The sequence below is a fragment of the Scyliorhinus torazame genome, chromosome 8 (genome assembly GCF_047496885.1).
Source record: "Scyliorhinus torazame isolate Kashiwa2021f chromosome 8, sScyTor2.1, whole genome shotgun sequence".
Classification (NCBI taxonomy): Eukaryota; Metazoa; Chordata; class Chondrichthyes; order Carcharhiniformes; family Scyliorhinidae; genus Scyliorhinus; species Scyliorhinus torazame.
The window spans coordinates 155948781-155965088 of record NC_092714.1 but is presented as its reverse complement, the minus strand read 5'-3'; the positions used below and the strand labels follow the sequence as shown (position 1 = coordinate 155965088).

The 16308-nt window shown below is 48.1% G+C and overlaps 1 protein-coding gene across 5 annotated transcripts in view; it reads left to right on the top strand.

Moving 5' to 3' along the window:
- The window catches only part of LOC140428213 (phosphorylase b kinase regulatory subunit alpha, liver isoform-like), a 265545-nt gene that overhangs the window by 93005 nt on the left and 156232 nt on the right, over window positions 1–16308 (top strand). For all 5 annotated transcript variants that reach the window (XM_072514418.1, XM_072514420.1, XM_072514421.1 and 2 more), the window contains 2 exons: window positions 2927–2980; window positions 3517–3639. In XM_072514418.1, the coding sequence (XP_072370519.1) occupies window positions 2927–2980; window positions 3517–3639 (177 nt within the window). The remainder of the gene's footprint in view (window positions 1–2926; window positions 2981–3516; window positions 3640–16308) is intronic.

The window sequence follows — 16308 nt, the reverse complement described above, 5'->3', positions numbered from 1 at the left end:
GCTCCATGTTTATGTTTACAAGGAGAGGCCTAATGGGTTTTTGTTATGATTTCTGGGAAGTAGTTAATTAGAGACATTGGGCCCGATTCAGAGGATTTGAAACTAAGTCCGCTTTCGGTCGCGTTTGGCAGGGTGATTCTTGGCAGCTGCAGCTCCAACAACACTTTGCCTTTTTTGGGGGCCTCGGGAGTTTCTCTCCACTGAGACAGCACTTAGAGCGATTTCCTGCTGGGAAGCTGATCTCACCAGCATGAACAGCTGTTCGCAGATTGGGATGCCATTTTGATTGGCAGCTCTGATCTTTCCCCCCCCCCCCCCCCCTGCTCCCCAACATTGCTGAGGCCCCTGGGAACCCTCCTCACTCCCCTTCAACTGGCAAGGCCCCCCTGGATCCAAACCTTGGTAGTGTCAACCTGTCATTTGGGCACACTTGCACTGCCAGCCTAGAACCATGGCAGTGCCCCTGTCACTCTGGCAATGCCCCGTCATCCTGGCAGTTCCACATGGGCACCCTGACTGTGCCCGGTTGGCACTGCCAAGGTGCCAGGCTGGCAGTGCCCAAGTGCCAGGGGGAGCACCAGGGTACCACCCCTCCCTGTCCCCAACCACCCGAGAGTCCCTAATACCCTGCATAACCCCCCGAGGTGCCATTACTTCTGTCTACCTTTGTGTGCACCAGTATTAAATGGCTCCTTGGTGAGGTCTCGCAGGCACGGCCGTTGATTCCGTGCGCCAGGTGAATCCAGCAACTGGTTACTTAAATGAACCATTAGGTTTATTTAAATATGCAGATCTGGATCTCACCCAGCAAGGGTGAGATCTAGATCACACTGGGCGAGGGTAATAGTTGTCTCGCAATCGGCCGGCGTGAAGCCTGATCTGCAACTCTTGCGCGATTCACCCGTTGTGCCTGGATCCAGATGCAACCGGGTTGCTGAGTTGCGCCCATTATGTTTAAACTTCAGTAAGTAGGTCATGGGATTTGAGTGGAATGGGGGTTATGTCATTAACGAGAGGAACAAACTCTGTAGCAGTCAGTTTTAGCTAGTTTTCTGGAAGTTCTGAGCTAAACACGAGATTTTGCAGAAGGCTTTCAGATTCAGCATTAATCTGACAGACAGAACTCTGAAGGCTGTTTACTGCTCTCTCTCTCTCTTCGAGCCGTTTAAAAAAAAAAACTCTTCATCCAGAGGTCGGCAAGTAATCCTGTTTTTTTAACTTTATTTAAAAGTGTGTTTCTCGGCCCTGGGATGGGTCGCGGCGGCCGTCACAAAAAAAACCGAGTCCCGCCGGCGCCGTTCACACCTGCTCTCAGCCGGCGGGACGTCGGCGTGGAAGGGTCCGGGGGCAGCCTGTGGGGGGGATCAACCCCGGGGGAGACCTCCGTTGTGGCCTGGCCCACGATCGGGGCCCACCGATCGACGGGCCGGCCTCTCGGGCTGGGGGCCTCCTTTCTTCCGCGCCTGCCCCTTTAGCCCTACGCCATGTTGCGTCGGGGCTGGTGCGGAGAAGGGTGCCACTGCGCATGCGCGGACCCCGCGGCGCCCAGTTGACGCCGGGGTTCAGTAGCTGGAGCGGCGTGTGTCACTCTAGTGCCGTGCTGGTCACCTGTAGGGGCCAGAATTGCTGATCCTGAGGCCGTGTTGACACCGTCGGGAAACGCGACGGCGTCAACACTTTGCCTCAGGATCACAGAATCCCGCCCAAAGTATTTCATTTTATTGTTAAGCATTAGATAACTGGTAATTGTAGGCTGTATTTCAGTGATGTTAAGGTATTCTAATACTGTGTTAATAATAAAGTTTGTTTTAATATACCAGATCCCTACCTTTGCATGGAACAAAGTATCCTTTCCTCACAGTTTTGCAAATAAAAAAAAAGTGATTGGGGTTCCTGTCCGATATCCAAGCAAATGTTGTGGTCTGTGCCAGGATCGTAATACTGGCACGATGTGCACGGTTGGGGGGTGGGAGGTTGGGGGGGGGGGGGGGGCTAGAGGGGGCGGGGGGAGGGGGGAGACCAAGGCTTTCAGGGCCCCTGCTCTTCCCTGGCCCAATCAAAAGAAGATGCCTAATTTCCTGCACCATTTGACAGACTGCGGGGTCACTGTTATAAGGCTAAAGAGGATATGCTCTGCCCATTCGTACCTGAAAACTGGGGCCTACATAAATCATTGGACACAGGTTTTTCTTACTATAGACAGGCGCCTGCCAAGGGCAGACAGATCCTGTACCAATCCCTTCAGGACCCTATTCAAGATTGCAGTTGTCAGACACCAGATTGCTAAGTGACACCCTGACCAGTCGCAGGCAGCTCCCCATTGAGCAGGTTGTCGTCAGAGGGAGTGATGTTGGTGGGCGTTAGGTGGGTGCATTTCAAATTAGCACCATTTGACCCTTTATTGGCTCAATGGAAGCTCGTAAATACTTCATTCCCAATGAGCAGTTGTGTGTGTGATCTTGGACAGTGAAAGTTATGGGCTCTTCAACCCTGGGAAAGTATCATATCAGAGTCAGAGGCGGCTATCCAAATCCAAATGGTTACGGATAGCAGAGGCGCAGTAAAAAGGGAAATTCTCTTTCTGACACAGAGCCCAATTGGAGTTCTGCTGCAATATGTTTACTTAACCTGTGAAATCGGGTGATAATCTCCCCGCCCCTTGCCAGTTGGCACCAGCCTATCTATTCAAGCTTTGACTTGCAATTGGGGTGATTTATCTGGGGACTGCACAATGAAACCTCCAAAGAACAGGTTTATCACTCCATTACATTGAGCACCAGGGCTATGTTTCCCCCAGTGTGTTGAGACTGCCGTTGCTGAGTTGGAGGGGGTGGGGGGAACTGTGACCATATTCCGGTATTGTGCTGTCCAAATGTGACATACCGGAGCTTTCTTTCAGACAGTTTACTTTATTTCTGTTGTACAGGGGCGGTATGGTTGCTGTCGATTTTTGAGAGATGGTTACAAAACTCCAAGAGAGGTAAATAGAGTTTACATTCTTGCCTGAAGATTTATAAAACAGGTGCACAATCGGCCGGAACGGAACATTGGCTGTAATCAGAACTTAGAGAATTCATTTTTTACCTTTTTAACATTAGGTCTGTGGTGGTAATTATATTCTTTATAAGTACAGTATGATTTTTGAGCATTGACAGAAGGATTAGTGCCAACAGCTTATGTTTTGTATGAATAGCCTTTTGTTAACACTCTGCCAATCTCGTCTGGCCTTGAGGTTGTCCCAAACGTATAACCAATGAATAACCATCGGCATTCTGCTCAACTTTTTAACTTGCCTGTGTACATTTAAAAAAAATGATTCAAGCTCATTTGCATTTTTTAATATTTGAAAATGTATTCTGGTAAAAGCTTCCTTCTTAATACAAATGTGTCTCTTTTTTCTGCGATGCTGCAAATCATTCCTGATCTCAAATTTATTATTAGAAAATGATAGCATTGGAATGTTAACTACCATTTTAAAAAAGTTTCTGTATTTCAATCGCAATCTTCTGTTTTTAGGATCCTAGCAGATTGCATTATGATTCCGCTGAACTTCAATTGTTTGAAAATATTGAATGTGAATGGCCTGTATTCTGGACGTACCTCCTCATTGACGGGGTATTCAGAGAAGACAAGATACAGGTAGGACATTGGCTGCATCATAGGTTAGACAGAGAGAGAAATGTTTGATTCATCGGTTATAGAGAGAGAGCAATGTTTGATCCATTGCTTATAGAGAGAGAGCAATGTTTGATTCATTGGTTATAGAGCGGGATCAATGTTTGTTCATTGGTTATAGAGAGAGAGCAGTGTTTGAATCATTGGTTATAGAGCGAGAGCAATCTTTGATTCATTGGTTATAGAGAGAGAGCAATGTTTGAATCATTGGTTATAGAGGGAGATCAATGTTTGTTCATTGGTTATAGCGAGACAGCAATGTTTGATTCATTGGTTATAGAGCGGGATCAATGTTTGTTCATTGGTTATAGAGAGAGAGCAATGTTTGAATCATTGGTTATAGAGGGAGAGCAATCTTTGATTCATTGGTTACAGAGAGAGATCAATGTTTGTTCATTGGTTATAGAGAGAGCAATGTTTGATTCATTGGTTATAGAGAGAGCAATGTTTGATTTATTGGTTATAGAGAAAGAGCAATGTTTGAATCATTGGTTATAGAGGGAGAGCAGTGTTTGATTCATTGGTTATAGAGAGAGAGCAATGTTTGAATCATTGGTTATAGAAGGAGAGCAATGTTTGTTCATTGGTTATAGAGGGAGGGCAATGTTTGATTCGTTGGTTATAGAGCGAGAGCAATCTTTGATTCATTGGTTATAGAGAGATCAATGTTTGAATCATTGGTTATATTGAGAGATCAATGTTTGAATCATTGTTTATAGAGAGAGAGCAATGTTTGATTCATTGGTTATAGAGAGAGATCAATGTTTGAATCATTGTATATAGAGAGAGAGCAATGTTTGATTCATTGGTTATAGAGAGCGATCAATGTTTGTTCATTGGTTATAGAGAGAGATCAATGTTTGTTCATTGGTTATAGAGGGAGGGCAATGTTTGATTCGTTGGTTATAGAGCGAGAGCAATCTTTGATTCATTGGTTATAGGGGGAGATCAATGTTTCATTCATTGGTTATAGAGGGAGGGCAATGTTTGATTCATTGGTTATAGAGAGAGAGCAATGTTTGATTAATTGGTTATAGAGGGAGGGCAATGTTTGATTCGTTGGTTATAGAGCGAGAGCAATCTTTGATTCATTGGTTATAGAGAGATCATTGTTTGAATCATTGGTTATAGAGAGAGAGCAATGTTTGAATCATTGGTTATAGGGGGAGATCAATGTTTCATTCATTGGTTATAGAGGGAGGGCAATGTTTGATTCATTGGTTATAGAGAGAGAGCAATGTTTGATTAATTGGTTATAGAGGGAGAGCAATGTTTGAATCATTGGTTATAGGGGGAGAGCAATGTTTGTTCATTGGTTATAGACTGAGAGCAATGTTTGATTCATTGGTTACAAAGAACAAGAACAAAGAAATGTACAGCACAGGAACAGGCCCATCGGCCCTCCAAGCCCGTGCCGACCATGCTGCCCGACTAAACTACAATCTTCTACACTTCCTGGGTCCGTATCCCTCTATTCCCATCCTATTCATGTATTTGTCAAGATGCCCCTTAAATATCATTATCGTCCCTGCTTCCACCACCTCTTCCGGTAGCGAGTTCCAGGCACCCACTACCCTCTGTGTAAAAAAAACTTGCCTCGTACATCTACTCTAAACCTTGCCCCTCTCACCTTAAACCTATGCCCCCTAGTAATTGACCCCTCTAACCTGGGGAAAAGCCTCTGACTATCCACTCTGTCTATGCCTCTCATAATTTTGTGGACCTCTATCAGGTCGCCCCTCAACCTCCGTCGTTCCAGTGAGAACAAACCAAGTTTATTCAACCGCTCCTCATAGCTAATGCCCTCCATACCAGGCAACATTCTAGTAAATCTCTTCTGCACCCTCTCTAAAGCCTCCACATCCTTCTGGTAGTGTGGCGACCAGAATTGAACAATGGTTATAGAGAGAGAACAATGTTTGATTCATTGGTTATAGAGAGAGAGCAATGTTTGATTCCTTGGTTATAGAGGGAGATCAATGTTTGATTCATTGGTTATAGAGAGAGAGCAATGTTTGATTCCTTGGTTATAGAGGGAGATCAATGTTTGTTCATTGGTTATAGAGAGAGAGCAGTATTTGATTCATTGGTTGCAGAGAGAGAGCAATGTTTGATTCATTGGTTATAGAGGGAGAGAGCAATGTTTGATTCATTGGTTATAGAGGGAGATCAATGTTTGTTCATTGGTTATAGAGAGGGCAATGTTTCAATCATTGGTTATAGAGGGAAAGCTATGTTTCAATCCTTGGTTATAGAGGGAGATCAATGTTTGTTCATTGGTTATAGAGAGAGGGCAATGTTTGATTCATTGGTTATAGAGAGAGAGCAATGTTTGAATCATTGGTTATAGTGGGAGATCAATGTTTGAATCATTGTTAAGAGAGAGATCAGTGTTTGAATCATTGTTTATAGAGAGAGAGCAATCTTTGATTCATTGGTTACAGAGAAAGAGCGCAATGTTTGAATCATTGGTTATAGAGAGATATCAATGTTTGATTCATTGGTTATAGAGGGAGATCAATGTTTGATTCATTGGTTATAGAGAGAGAGCAATGTTTGATTCATTGGTTACAGAGAGAGCAATGTTTGAATCATTGGTTATATTGAGAGATCAATGTTTGAATCATTGTTTATAGAGAGAGAGGAATGTTTGATTCATTGGTTATAGAGAGAGATCAATGTTTGAATCATTGTATATAGAGAGAGAGCAATGTTTGATTCATTGGTTATAGAGAGAGATCAATGTTTGTTCATTGGTTATAGTGGGAGGGCAATGTTTGATTCGTTGGTTATAGAGCGAGAGCAATCTTTGATTCATTGGTTATAGAGAGATCAATCTTTGATTCATTGGTTATAGAGAGATCAATGTTTGAATCATTGGTTATAGAGGGAGAACAATGTTTGAATCATTGGTTATAGAGAGAGAGCAATGTTGGATTTGTTTGTTACAGAGAGCAATGTTTGATTTGTTCGTTCTAGAGAGAGAGCAATGTTTGATTTGTTGGTTACAGAGAGAGAGCAACCCCAGTATCGAGGGGGTGGGGCTTCCACTTAACAGGTGATTGTGGAGGGAGACCTTTCAGGAAGTGGAGAGATTGTGTACTGTAAATACACCTAACCTTTGTTTCCTACCTGCTCAGTTAATGCATGCTGCTTTAGTGCATTCTACACTGGCGACAAGAATAAAGTGGAGCTGATCCATGCCAGGTACCACACGCCAGAGCCACTTTGTCTAGGCCTAGATTGCGCCTCATCCCTCCGTGAAATCTACCAAAATGCCGCACATCAGTAAGCGCGAACTATTTCAAGCAGGTGTCGATGACTGAGCGCATGTAATAGCTTTTTCTACCATGGGGATTGTCAGGGACAGATGACAGATTGTGGTATTACCCACGGCCTGCAGTGGGCCCACGTACAGCCTCATAAAGAGCCTCACATACCTGCATGCGCTGGATACCTAGTCATTTATTGCATTGGTGGACGTAGTGAAAGGGCATTTTGACCAGCAGCCGCCATTAATCGTCTGACGACTTTCATACGGCTACTCAGACCAGCCAGAATCAACCAGTGACTTCCTGGCCTGCCTTTGCAAATTAGCTGTGTCCTGTCAATCTGGCACACGCTCAATGAATCGCTGTGAGACTGATTTGTATGTGGAATCCACGAAGCAAGCACAAAGAAAACTGCTGGCTCTGACTGCCTGACTTTACAATGACTATGGAAATCACCATCTACTGTGAGTGCGCGGAGCAAAGGGTTCAGGAGCTCCGAGGAATGGCGGTGCTGAGCCTCAACCACCAAATCGTGCCTGCCCGGATCCCGTCCCGTAAGCAGAACCTGGCAGTGGGATGCACCCCACAGGACACAGGGCACCGCCACGGGAATGTAGCAGAACACCTCCCGTGACCGCCAAAACCTGGAGTACAGGTTCCGACCGGCAACTGCTGTTCATTGGATACCGGAATGCAGCCGCCCCAGAGAGGACCCTCTGTTCCGCCAAGCACGACTGCTGCCTCAGGGACCAGGCCCACTACGTGGACATAAAGAGGAGGGTTATCGCAGTTGCATTGACTTAGTCTCGGGTCACCCCCATTCAGCTTTCATTGCAGTGAATGGGCATTCCATCCACATGGAGTTGGACACTGGTATGGTGGTACTCGTGGTCAGCCACCGTACCTTTGAGCGTATTCGCTCCGGTCTCCAGGTGCGGTCCCTCTGGGACACCAATGCCCACCTTGCTACATACACTGGTGAAATGCTGGCAATCGCAGGTACTTCCATGGTCCTGGTAGAATACGGGCAGCAGATGGCACACCTGCCATTGGTGGTAAATGGCAGCGGCCCGAGTTTGTTGGGACATGACTGGCTTCGCCATCTCAGAATTAACTGACAAAGAATTTGCTGAATGTGCCCTCATGACCTGAAGGGGTGGACACAGTTTATCGTTATTATTATGGCCCTGGGCTAGTGCACGGCCAGTTCCAACCCCACTTGACCCGGATTTACAACACTATTGAAATGAATAAATATTTCTGAGAAAATACCCAAAGTCTTTGGTCTTTACAACCGTCACCAGGTTTGTAAATTTAAACAAAATGAAGGCAGAAAAAAATATCTAGTTCCTAACTCCTCCCTCTTTAACCCTATATATACAGACGCACAACCCAAAGGCAGGCATATGGAGTTGGGCCACAGATCGGCCACAATCTCATTGAATGGCAGAGCAGAGCAGGTTCAAGGGGTGGAATGGCCGACTCCTATTCCTATGTTCAATACCCACTGGCTCCTTACCATGGGAGTTGATACAACCCTTATTCTCACCCGTACCTGGGATGATTCGCTGGTGTGCCAGTTGTCTGATTCTTTGTACTAATCTTTCCTACTCAGCCAGCAGTGCTGAGTGGATGATCCATCTTGGTCTCTTCCAGAGGTCCCCAGCATCACAGAACAGATGTCAGTCTTCAGCCGATACGATTCACTCCACGTGATATCGAGAAACGGCTCAAGGCACTAGATACTGCAAAGGCTATGGGCGCTGACAAAACTCCAGTAATAGTACTGAAGACTCCAGAACTTGCTGCGCCCCTAGACAAGCTGTTCCAGTACAGCTACAACACTGGCATCTACCGGCAATGTGGAAAATTGCCCAGATGTGTACTGTACACCAGAAACAGGGCAAATCCAACTCAGCCAATTACGGAAGGAGTCATCAACAGTGCTATCAAGCGGCGCTTACTCGGCAATAACCTGCTCATGGATGCTCAATTTGGGTTCTACCGGGGTCACTGAGCTCCTGACCTCATACTGCCTTGTTTCAAACTTGGACAAAAGAGCTGAATGGCAGAGGTGAGGAGAATGACTGCCCTTGACATCAAGATAGTATTTAACTGAGTGTGGCATCGAGGAGCCTTCGCTAAACTGGAGTCAATGGAAATCAGAGGGAAAGCTCTCCGCTGGTTGGAGTCATACCTGATACAAGGGAAGATGATCATCTCCGCACCAGGACATCACTGCAGGAGTTCCTCAACAAAGAACAAAGAACAAAGAAATGTACAGCACCTCCTCCGGTAGCGAGTTCCAGGCACCCACTACCCTCTGCGTAAAAAAACTTGCCTCGTACATCTACTCTAAATTGCCCTCTCACCTTAAACCTATGCCCCCTAGTAATTGACCCCTCTACCCTGGGGAAAAGCCTCTGACTATCCACTCTGTCTATGCCCCTCATAATTTTGTATACCTCTATCAGGTCGCCCCTCAACCTCCTTCGTTCCAGTGAGAACAAACCGAGTTTATTCAATCGCTCCTCATAGCTTATGCCCTCCATACCAGGCAACATTCTGGTAAATCTCTTCTGCACCCTCTCTAAAGCCTCCACATCCTTCTGGTAGTGTGGCGACCAGAATTGAACACTATACTCCAAGTGTGGCCTAACTAAGGTTCTATACAGCTGCAACATGACTTGCCAATTCTTATACTCAATGCCCCGGCCAATGAAGGCAAGCATGCCGTATGCCTTCTTGACTACCTTCTCCACCTATGTTGCCCCTTTCAATGACCTGTGGACCTGTACTCCTAGATCTCTTTGACTTTCAACACTCTTGAGGGTTCTACCATTCACTGTATATTCCCTACCTGCATTAGCCCTTCCAAAATGCATTACCTCACATCAGTGTAGTGTCCCAGACCCAACCATCTTCAGCTGCTTCGTCAACAACCTTCCTTCCATCAAAAGACCATAAGACATAGGAGCGGAAGTAAGGCCATTTGGCCCATCGAGTCCACTCCACCATTCAATCATGGCTGATTTCAACTCCATTTACCCGCTCTCTCTCCATAGCCCTTAATTCCTTGAGAAATCAAGAATTTATCAACTTCTGTCTTAAAGACACTCAACGTCCCGGCCTCCACCGCCCTCTGTGGCAATGAATTCCACAGACCCACCACTCTCTGGCTGCAGAAATTTCTCCTCATCTCTGTTCTAAAGTGACTCCCTTTTATTCTAAGGCTGTGCCCCCGGGTCCTAGTCTCCCCTGCTAATGGAAACAACTTCCCTACATCCACCCTATCTAAGCCATTCATTATCTTGTAAGTTTCTATTAGAACTCCCCTCAACCTCCTAAACTCCAATGAATATAATCCCAGGATCCTCAGATGTACATCGTATGTTAGGCCTACCATTCCTGGGATCATCCGTGTGAATCTCCGCTGGACCCGCTCCAGTGCCAGTATGTCCTTCCTGAGGTGTGGGGCCCAAAATTACTCTCAGTATTCTAAATGGGGCCTAACTAATGCTTTATAAAGCTTCAGAAGTACATCCCTGCTTTTATATTCCAAGCCTCTTGAGATGAATGACAACATTGCATTTGCTTTCTTAATTACGGACTCAACCTGCAAGTTTACCTTTAGAGAATCCTGGACTAGGACTCCCAAGTCCCTTTGCATTTCAGCATTATGAATTTTGTCACCGTTTAGAAAATAGTCCATGCCTCTATTCTTTTTTCCAAAGTGCAAGACCTCGCACTTGCCCACGTTGAATTTCATCAGCCATTTCTTGGACCACTCTCCTAAACTGTTTAAATCTTTCTGCAGCCTCCCCACCTCCTCCATACTACCTGCCCCTCCACCTATCTTTGTATCATCGGCAAACTTAGCCAGAATGCCCCCAGTCCCGTCATCTAGATCGTTTATATATAAAGAGAACAGCTGTTCTCTTTATATATTAGGTCAATATATTTTATATAAAAGGTCAGAAGTGGGGATGTTCGCAGATGATTGCACCATTTATGACTCTGCAGATAATGAAGCAGTCCATGTCCAAATGCAGCAAGACCTGGACAATATATAGGCTAGGGCTGACCAGTGACGAGCAACATTCATGCCACACTAGTGCCAGGCAATGACCACCTCCAACAAGAGAGGATCTAACTATCGTCCCTTTACATTCAATGGCATTGCCATCGCTGGATCTCCCACAATCAACATCCCAAGGGTTACCATTGATCATAAACTGAACAGGACTAGCCATATTAATACTGTGGCTAGCAGGGCAGGTCAAAGACCTGGAATCCTACAGCGAGTAACTACCTCCTGACACCCCAAAGCCAGTCCACTATTTATAAGGCAGGAGTCAGGAGTATAATGATTGAGGAGTGTAATGGAAACTCTCCACTTGCCTGGATGAGTGCAGCTCCAACAACACTCAAGAAGCTCAACACCATCCAGGACAAAGCGGCCCGCTTGATTGGTTGAGAGAGAGCAGAAACTCACAGCTACTTCTCTCAGCATCCAGGACCCTACAGTCCCTTCCTGGAATCTCTGAAGACCATCCCACAAGGGTCGGACCCAATCACCACCTGTTGATGGGCAGAATATGGCCTTTGACCAATTCATTGGCCACCAGCCAACCAATCAAACCAAACCCCTCCAACCTCTCCGCTACCAGAAAGTCTAAGTTCTTCTATTCCAAATCTTCATAGCACAGTGTGTTATTTTGCAACTTTTGAGTTCCTCACTTCCTCTGCTTAACTTAAAGATACATGCCCATCAACATCCATGATCAGAAATGATAACCACAGACTTCCAGTGGTGGCTACGAGGGAGTAAGTTGCATATTTGGTGGCTCCCGCTCTGGCCGGGCTTTTGGACCTTTTTCCCTGACTTTTGTGTGGTTTTGAGTTTTGAGCTTTGAAGGCGCAGATAATTTGGCTCTGGATCCACGCATTGGTGGATGGAACGGAGAACCCCAAGGGACCGAAAAGGAAGAAATAAAAAGATAAGCAAGGGCTGGGTGGAGGCTGCGGCTGAAGACAACATGGCAGATGTCCGGACCCCTGCTGTGACGGCCCAACCATCGACTGAGGAGCTGATGCAGGTCATCCAAGATGGCTTTGCCAGACAGAAACGGGACTGTCTTGACCCGATAAAGGAGTCGATCGATCGGCTGGAGCGCAGGCTGGATGCTCAGGATTGGGTGATTCAGAAGCTGGAGAAGGTGCTGGCGGACCAGGAGGAGCACCAAACGGTGGTCGAGCTAGAGGCGGGGATGCTGAAGGATCAGCAAAAGACACTGCTGGAGAAGGTGGAGGTACAGAACTCGCCAGCAGAACTTGAGAATTGTTGGTCTCCCTGAGGGGGCTGATGCTGGCGCGTTTGTGGCGAGTATGTTTCAGAAGCTTCTGTGGGAGGGTTTTTTCCCCCAACCGTTGGAGGTGGACAGGGCGTACAGGGCGATGGTGTGGAAGCCACGGCCGGGGGACCCCCCAAGGGCGATGGTGGTCCGGTTCCATAGATTTTTGGACGAAGAGTGTGTTCTCCAGTGGGCCAAGCATACGCGGAGCTGCAAATGGGACAATAGCAGTTTGCATGTATATTAGGACCTGAGTGTGGAGGTGGCCAGAAGGAGGGCAGGCTTTAATCAAGTGAAGGCGATCCTGTACAAGAAGAAGGTGAAATTTGGGCTGCTATACCCGGCGCGTCTTTGGGTTACGCACGAGGACCAGCACCATTATTTTGAGTCGCCTGAAGACGCGATGGACCTGGCCAAGAAGAAGGGGCTGGTGCTGAACTGAGGACGTTTTGGTTTAAGTTGTAACTTTTCTGAGTGTTGTTTATATGTTTTGATTGTTGTTTTCCTTCTGCTTTTAAATTTGAGTGAAGATGGGGGAAGTAAAAGTTATTCGGTTCTATGGGTTTTCGGTGTTTTGGTGGGGGTGGTTGGAGGGGGCTTTTTACTTTTTGTTACTTTGTTTTGCACTATCGGGGGGGGGGGGTTCTTTGTGAGTTTTTTGTTTTGGGTTGTCTCGTATGGTAATTGGGAGATTGTCTGGGTTGATTTGATGAGGGAAGTGGTTTTGATGGGCGGGGTGGAGGGGAGTAGGGAACAATAGGTGGCAGACTTCTTGGCACCGGAGGCGAGGGCCACCAGGCTAGCTGGGTTAGCTAGTCAACGGAAGCACAGTGGGGGTGTGTGTATATGTTCAATATACGGCAGGAGTTAGGTTACGGAGTGGTGTTGCTAGGGGGGGAGGGGGGAGGAGTTATTCTGCTGACGAGGGAGGGACTTAGGTTTCGGGACAGTGAGGAGGTGGGGGGTGTCAGGAGGCGGGCCGATGGAGGTGCGGCGCATGGGCTGGAGGCGGGCCCAGGAAAGGGGATGGCTGATTGGCTGTGGGGAGGGGGTGCCCCCCAACTAGGCTGGTCACCTGGAATGTTAGAGGGTTGAATGGGCTGGTCAAGAGGGTATGGGTGTTCGCGCATCTGAGGGTTCTGAAGGTGGACGTGGTGATGCTGCAGGAGACACACCTGAAGGTGGCAGATCAAGTTAGGCTTAGGAAGGGCTGGGTCAGTCAGGTCTTTTCAATTCAGGGCTTGACACCAAGACTAGAGGTGTGGCGATTTTAATAAATTTCAGGTGGGCAGTATATCGGACAGGGGGGGGGGGGCGTTATGTCATGGTGAGCGGCAAGCTGGAGGGGAGGAAGGTAGTCTTGGATAACGTGTACGTGCCAAACTGGGACGATGTAGAATTCATAAAGAGGGTACTGGGGAAGATACCTGACCTGGACTCGCACAAGCTGGCGATAGGAGGGGATTTTAATGTGGTCATCGACCTCGGCCTGGACCTGTCGTGTTCAAAAACGGGGAGGGTGCCAGCAATGGCAAAGGAGCTGTTAGGGTTCATGGAGCAGATGGGGGGGGTCGACCCTTGGAGGTTTAGGCAGCCGACTGGGAGGGAGTTTCTTTTTATTCGCATGTGCATAAGGTTTATTCCCGGATAGATTTTTTTCATTTTGAGCAGGGATTTGCTGGCGGGGGTGGTGGACACTGGGTACTCGGCCTCACTATTTTGGATCATGCCCCACGCTGGGTGGAACTGCAGGTTGGTGAGGAGAGCTTCCAGCGCCCGCAGTGGCGATTGGACGTGGGCTTGTTGGCGGACGAGGCGGTGTGCGAGAGGCTGAGGAAGTGCATGCAGAACTACCTGCAGATCAACGACACGGGGGAAGTCTCAGCAGCGGTGGTCTGGCAGGCGCTGAAAGCAGTGGTGAGAGGGGAGCTAATTTCGATCCGGGCTCATAGGGACAGGACGGATAGGGCAGAGATGGACCGGCTGGTTAAGGAGATCCTACAGATAGATAGGAGGTATGCGGCGACCCCGGGGGTAGAGCTTTTAAGGGAGGAGGCTGCAGGCTGAGTTTGGGGTGTTGTCCACAGGCAAGGTAGTGGAGCAGCTTAGAAAGGTGAGGGGTGCGTTTTACGAACATGGGGAGAAGGCCAGCAGTATGTTGGCACAGCAGATAGGAAGAGGGAGGCAGCCAGGGAAATAGAGAGGGTGGTTGATGGGGACGGGAATTTGGTAGGGCACTCGGCGGGGCTAAACAGAACGTTTAGGGACTTTACAGTGGGCTCTATTGTTCGGAACCCCTGAGGGGATGAGACGCCTTTTGGACGGACTGACCTTCCCAAGGTTGGGCAGGGAGCTGGTGGATGGGCTGGAGGCCCCGATTAGGGCCGAAGAAATAGGGGAGGGCTTGAAGGCAATGCTGTCAGGTAAAGCCCCGGGGCCGGACGGGTATCCGGTGGAATTTTACAAGACATTCTCGGGGATATTCGGGCCGTTGCTGGTCAAGGTTTTTAATGAGGCGAGGGATAGAGGGGTGCTGCCCCCGATGATGTCACAGGCCACTATTTTGTTAATATTGAAGCGGGACTAGAACCCGGAGTTATGCGGGTCATATAGGCCGATCTCACTGCTTAATGTGGGCGCCAAGCTGCTGGCCAAGGTTTGGGCCTCCAGGATTGAAGATTGTGTGCCGGATGTGATTATGGAGGATCAAACCGGGTTTGTCAAGGGCAGGCAGTTGGTTGCCAATATAAGAAGGCTGCTCAACGTGATTATGATGCCCCCGGAGAGCAGGGAGGTTGAGGTAGTTGTGGCCATTGATGCGGAGAAGGCGTTCGACCGGGTGGAGTGGGATTATCTATGGGAGGTGTTGGGGTGATTTGGGTTCGGTAGGGGCTTTATCGACTGGGTTAGGCTGTTGTACCAGGCCCCGGAGGCTAGTGTAAGGATGAATAGGACGACCTCTGACTATTTTAGACTGTGCTGGGGGATAAGGCAGGGATACCCCCTCTGTTTACGTTAGCTATAGAGCCACTGGCGATTGCTCTGAGAGCTCAAGGGGCTGGAAAGGGCTGGTTCGGGGGGGTGGTGGAGCATAGGGTCTCGCTGTACGCGGACGACCTGCTCTTGTATGCAGCAGACCCAGGGGCAGAGATGGGTGAAATCATGGCGACTTTTGGGGAAATTGGCCGGTTTTCGGGATATAAACTGAATATGACAAAGAGCGAGATGTTTGAGTCCAGGCAAAGGAACAGGAGGGTCGGCTGGGGGAGCTGCCGTTTAGGTTAGTGGGGGACAGTTTTAGGTACTTAGGGATACAAGTGGCACGCGACTGGGGCTGGTTACACAAGTTGAACTTGTCCCGGTTGGTTGAGCAGATGAGGGGCGAGTTTCGGAGATGGGATGCGCTACCGCTGTTGCTGGCTGGGAGGGTGCAGACGGTTAAGATGACTGTCCTTCCGAGATCTTTATTTGTATTCCAATGTCTCCCAATTTTCATCCCGCGGTCCTTTTTTAAGAGGGTTAACAAAATCATTCTGGGCTTTGTCTGGGCGAGTTAAGAAGGTGATGCTCGAGAGGAATCGAGGGGAGGGGGGGCTTGCCCTGCCAAATTTCAGTAATTACTACTGGGCGGCCAATATTGCTGAGATAAGGAAGTGGGTGGTGGGGGCAGGGTCGGTTTGGGAGCGGATGGAGGCAGCTTCATCATAGATTATCATAGAATTTACAGTGCAGAAGGAGGCCATTCGGCCCATCGCGACTGCACCGGCCCCTGGAAAGAGCACCCTACCCAAGGTCAACACCTCCACCCTATCCCCACAACCCAGCAACCCCACCCAACACGAAGGCCAATTTTGGATACTAAGGGCAATTTATCATGGCCAATGCACCTAACCTGCACATATTTGGACTGTGGGAGGAAACCGGAGCACCCGGAGGAAACCCACGCACACACGGGGAGAACGTGCAGACTCCGCACAGACAGTGACCCAAGCAGGAATCGAACCTGG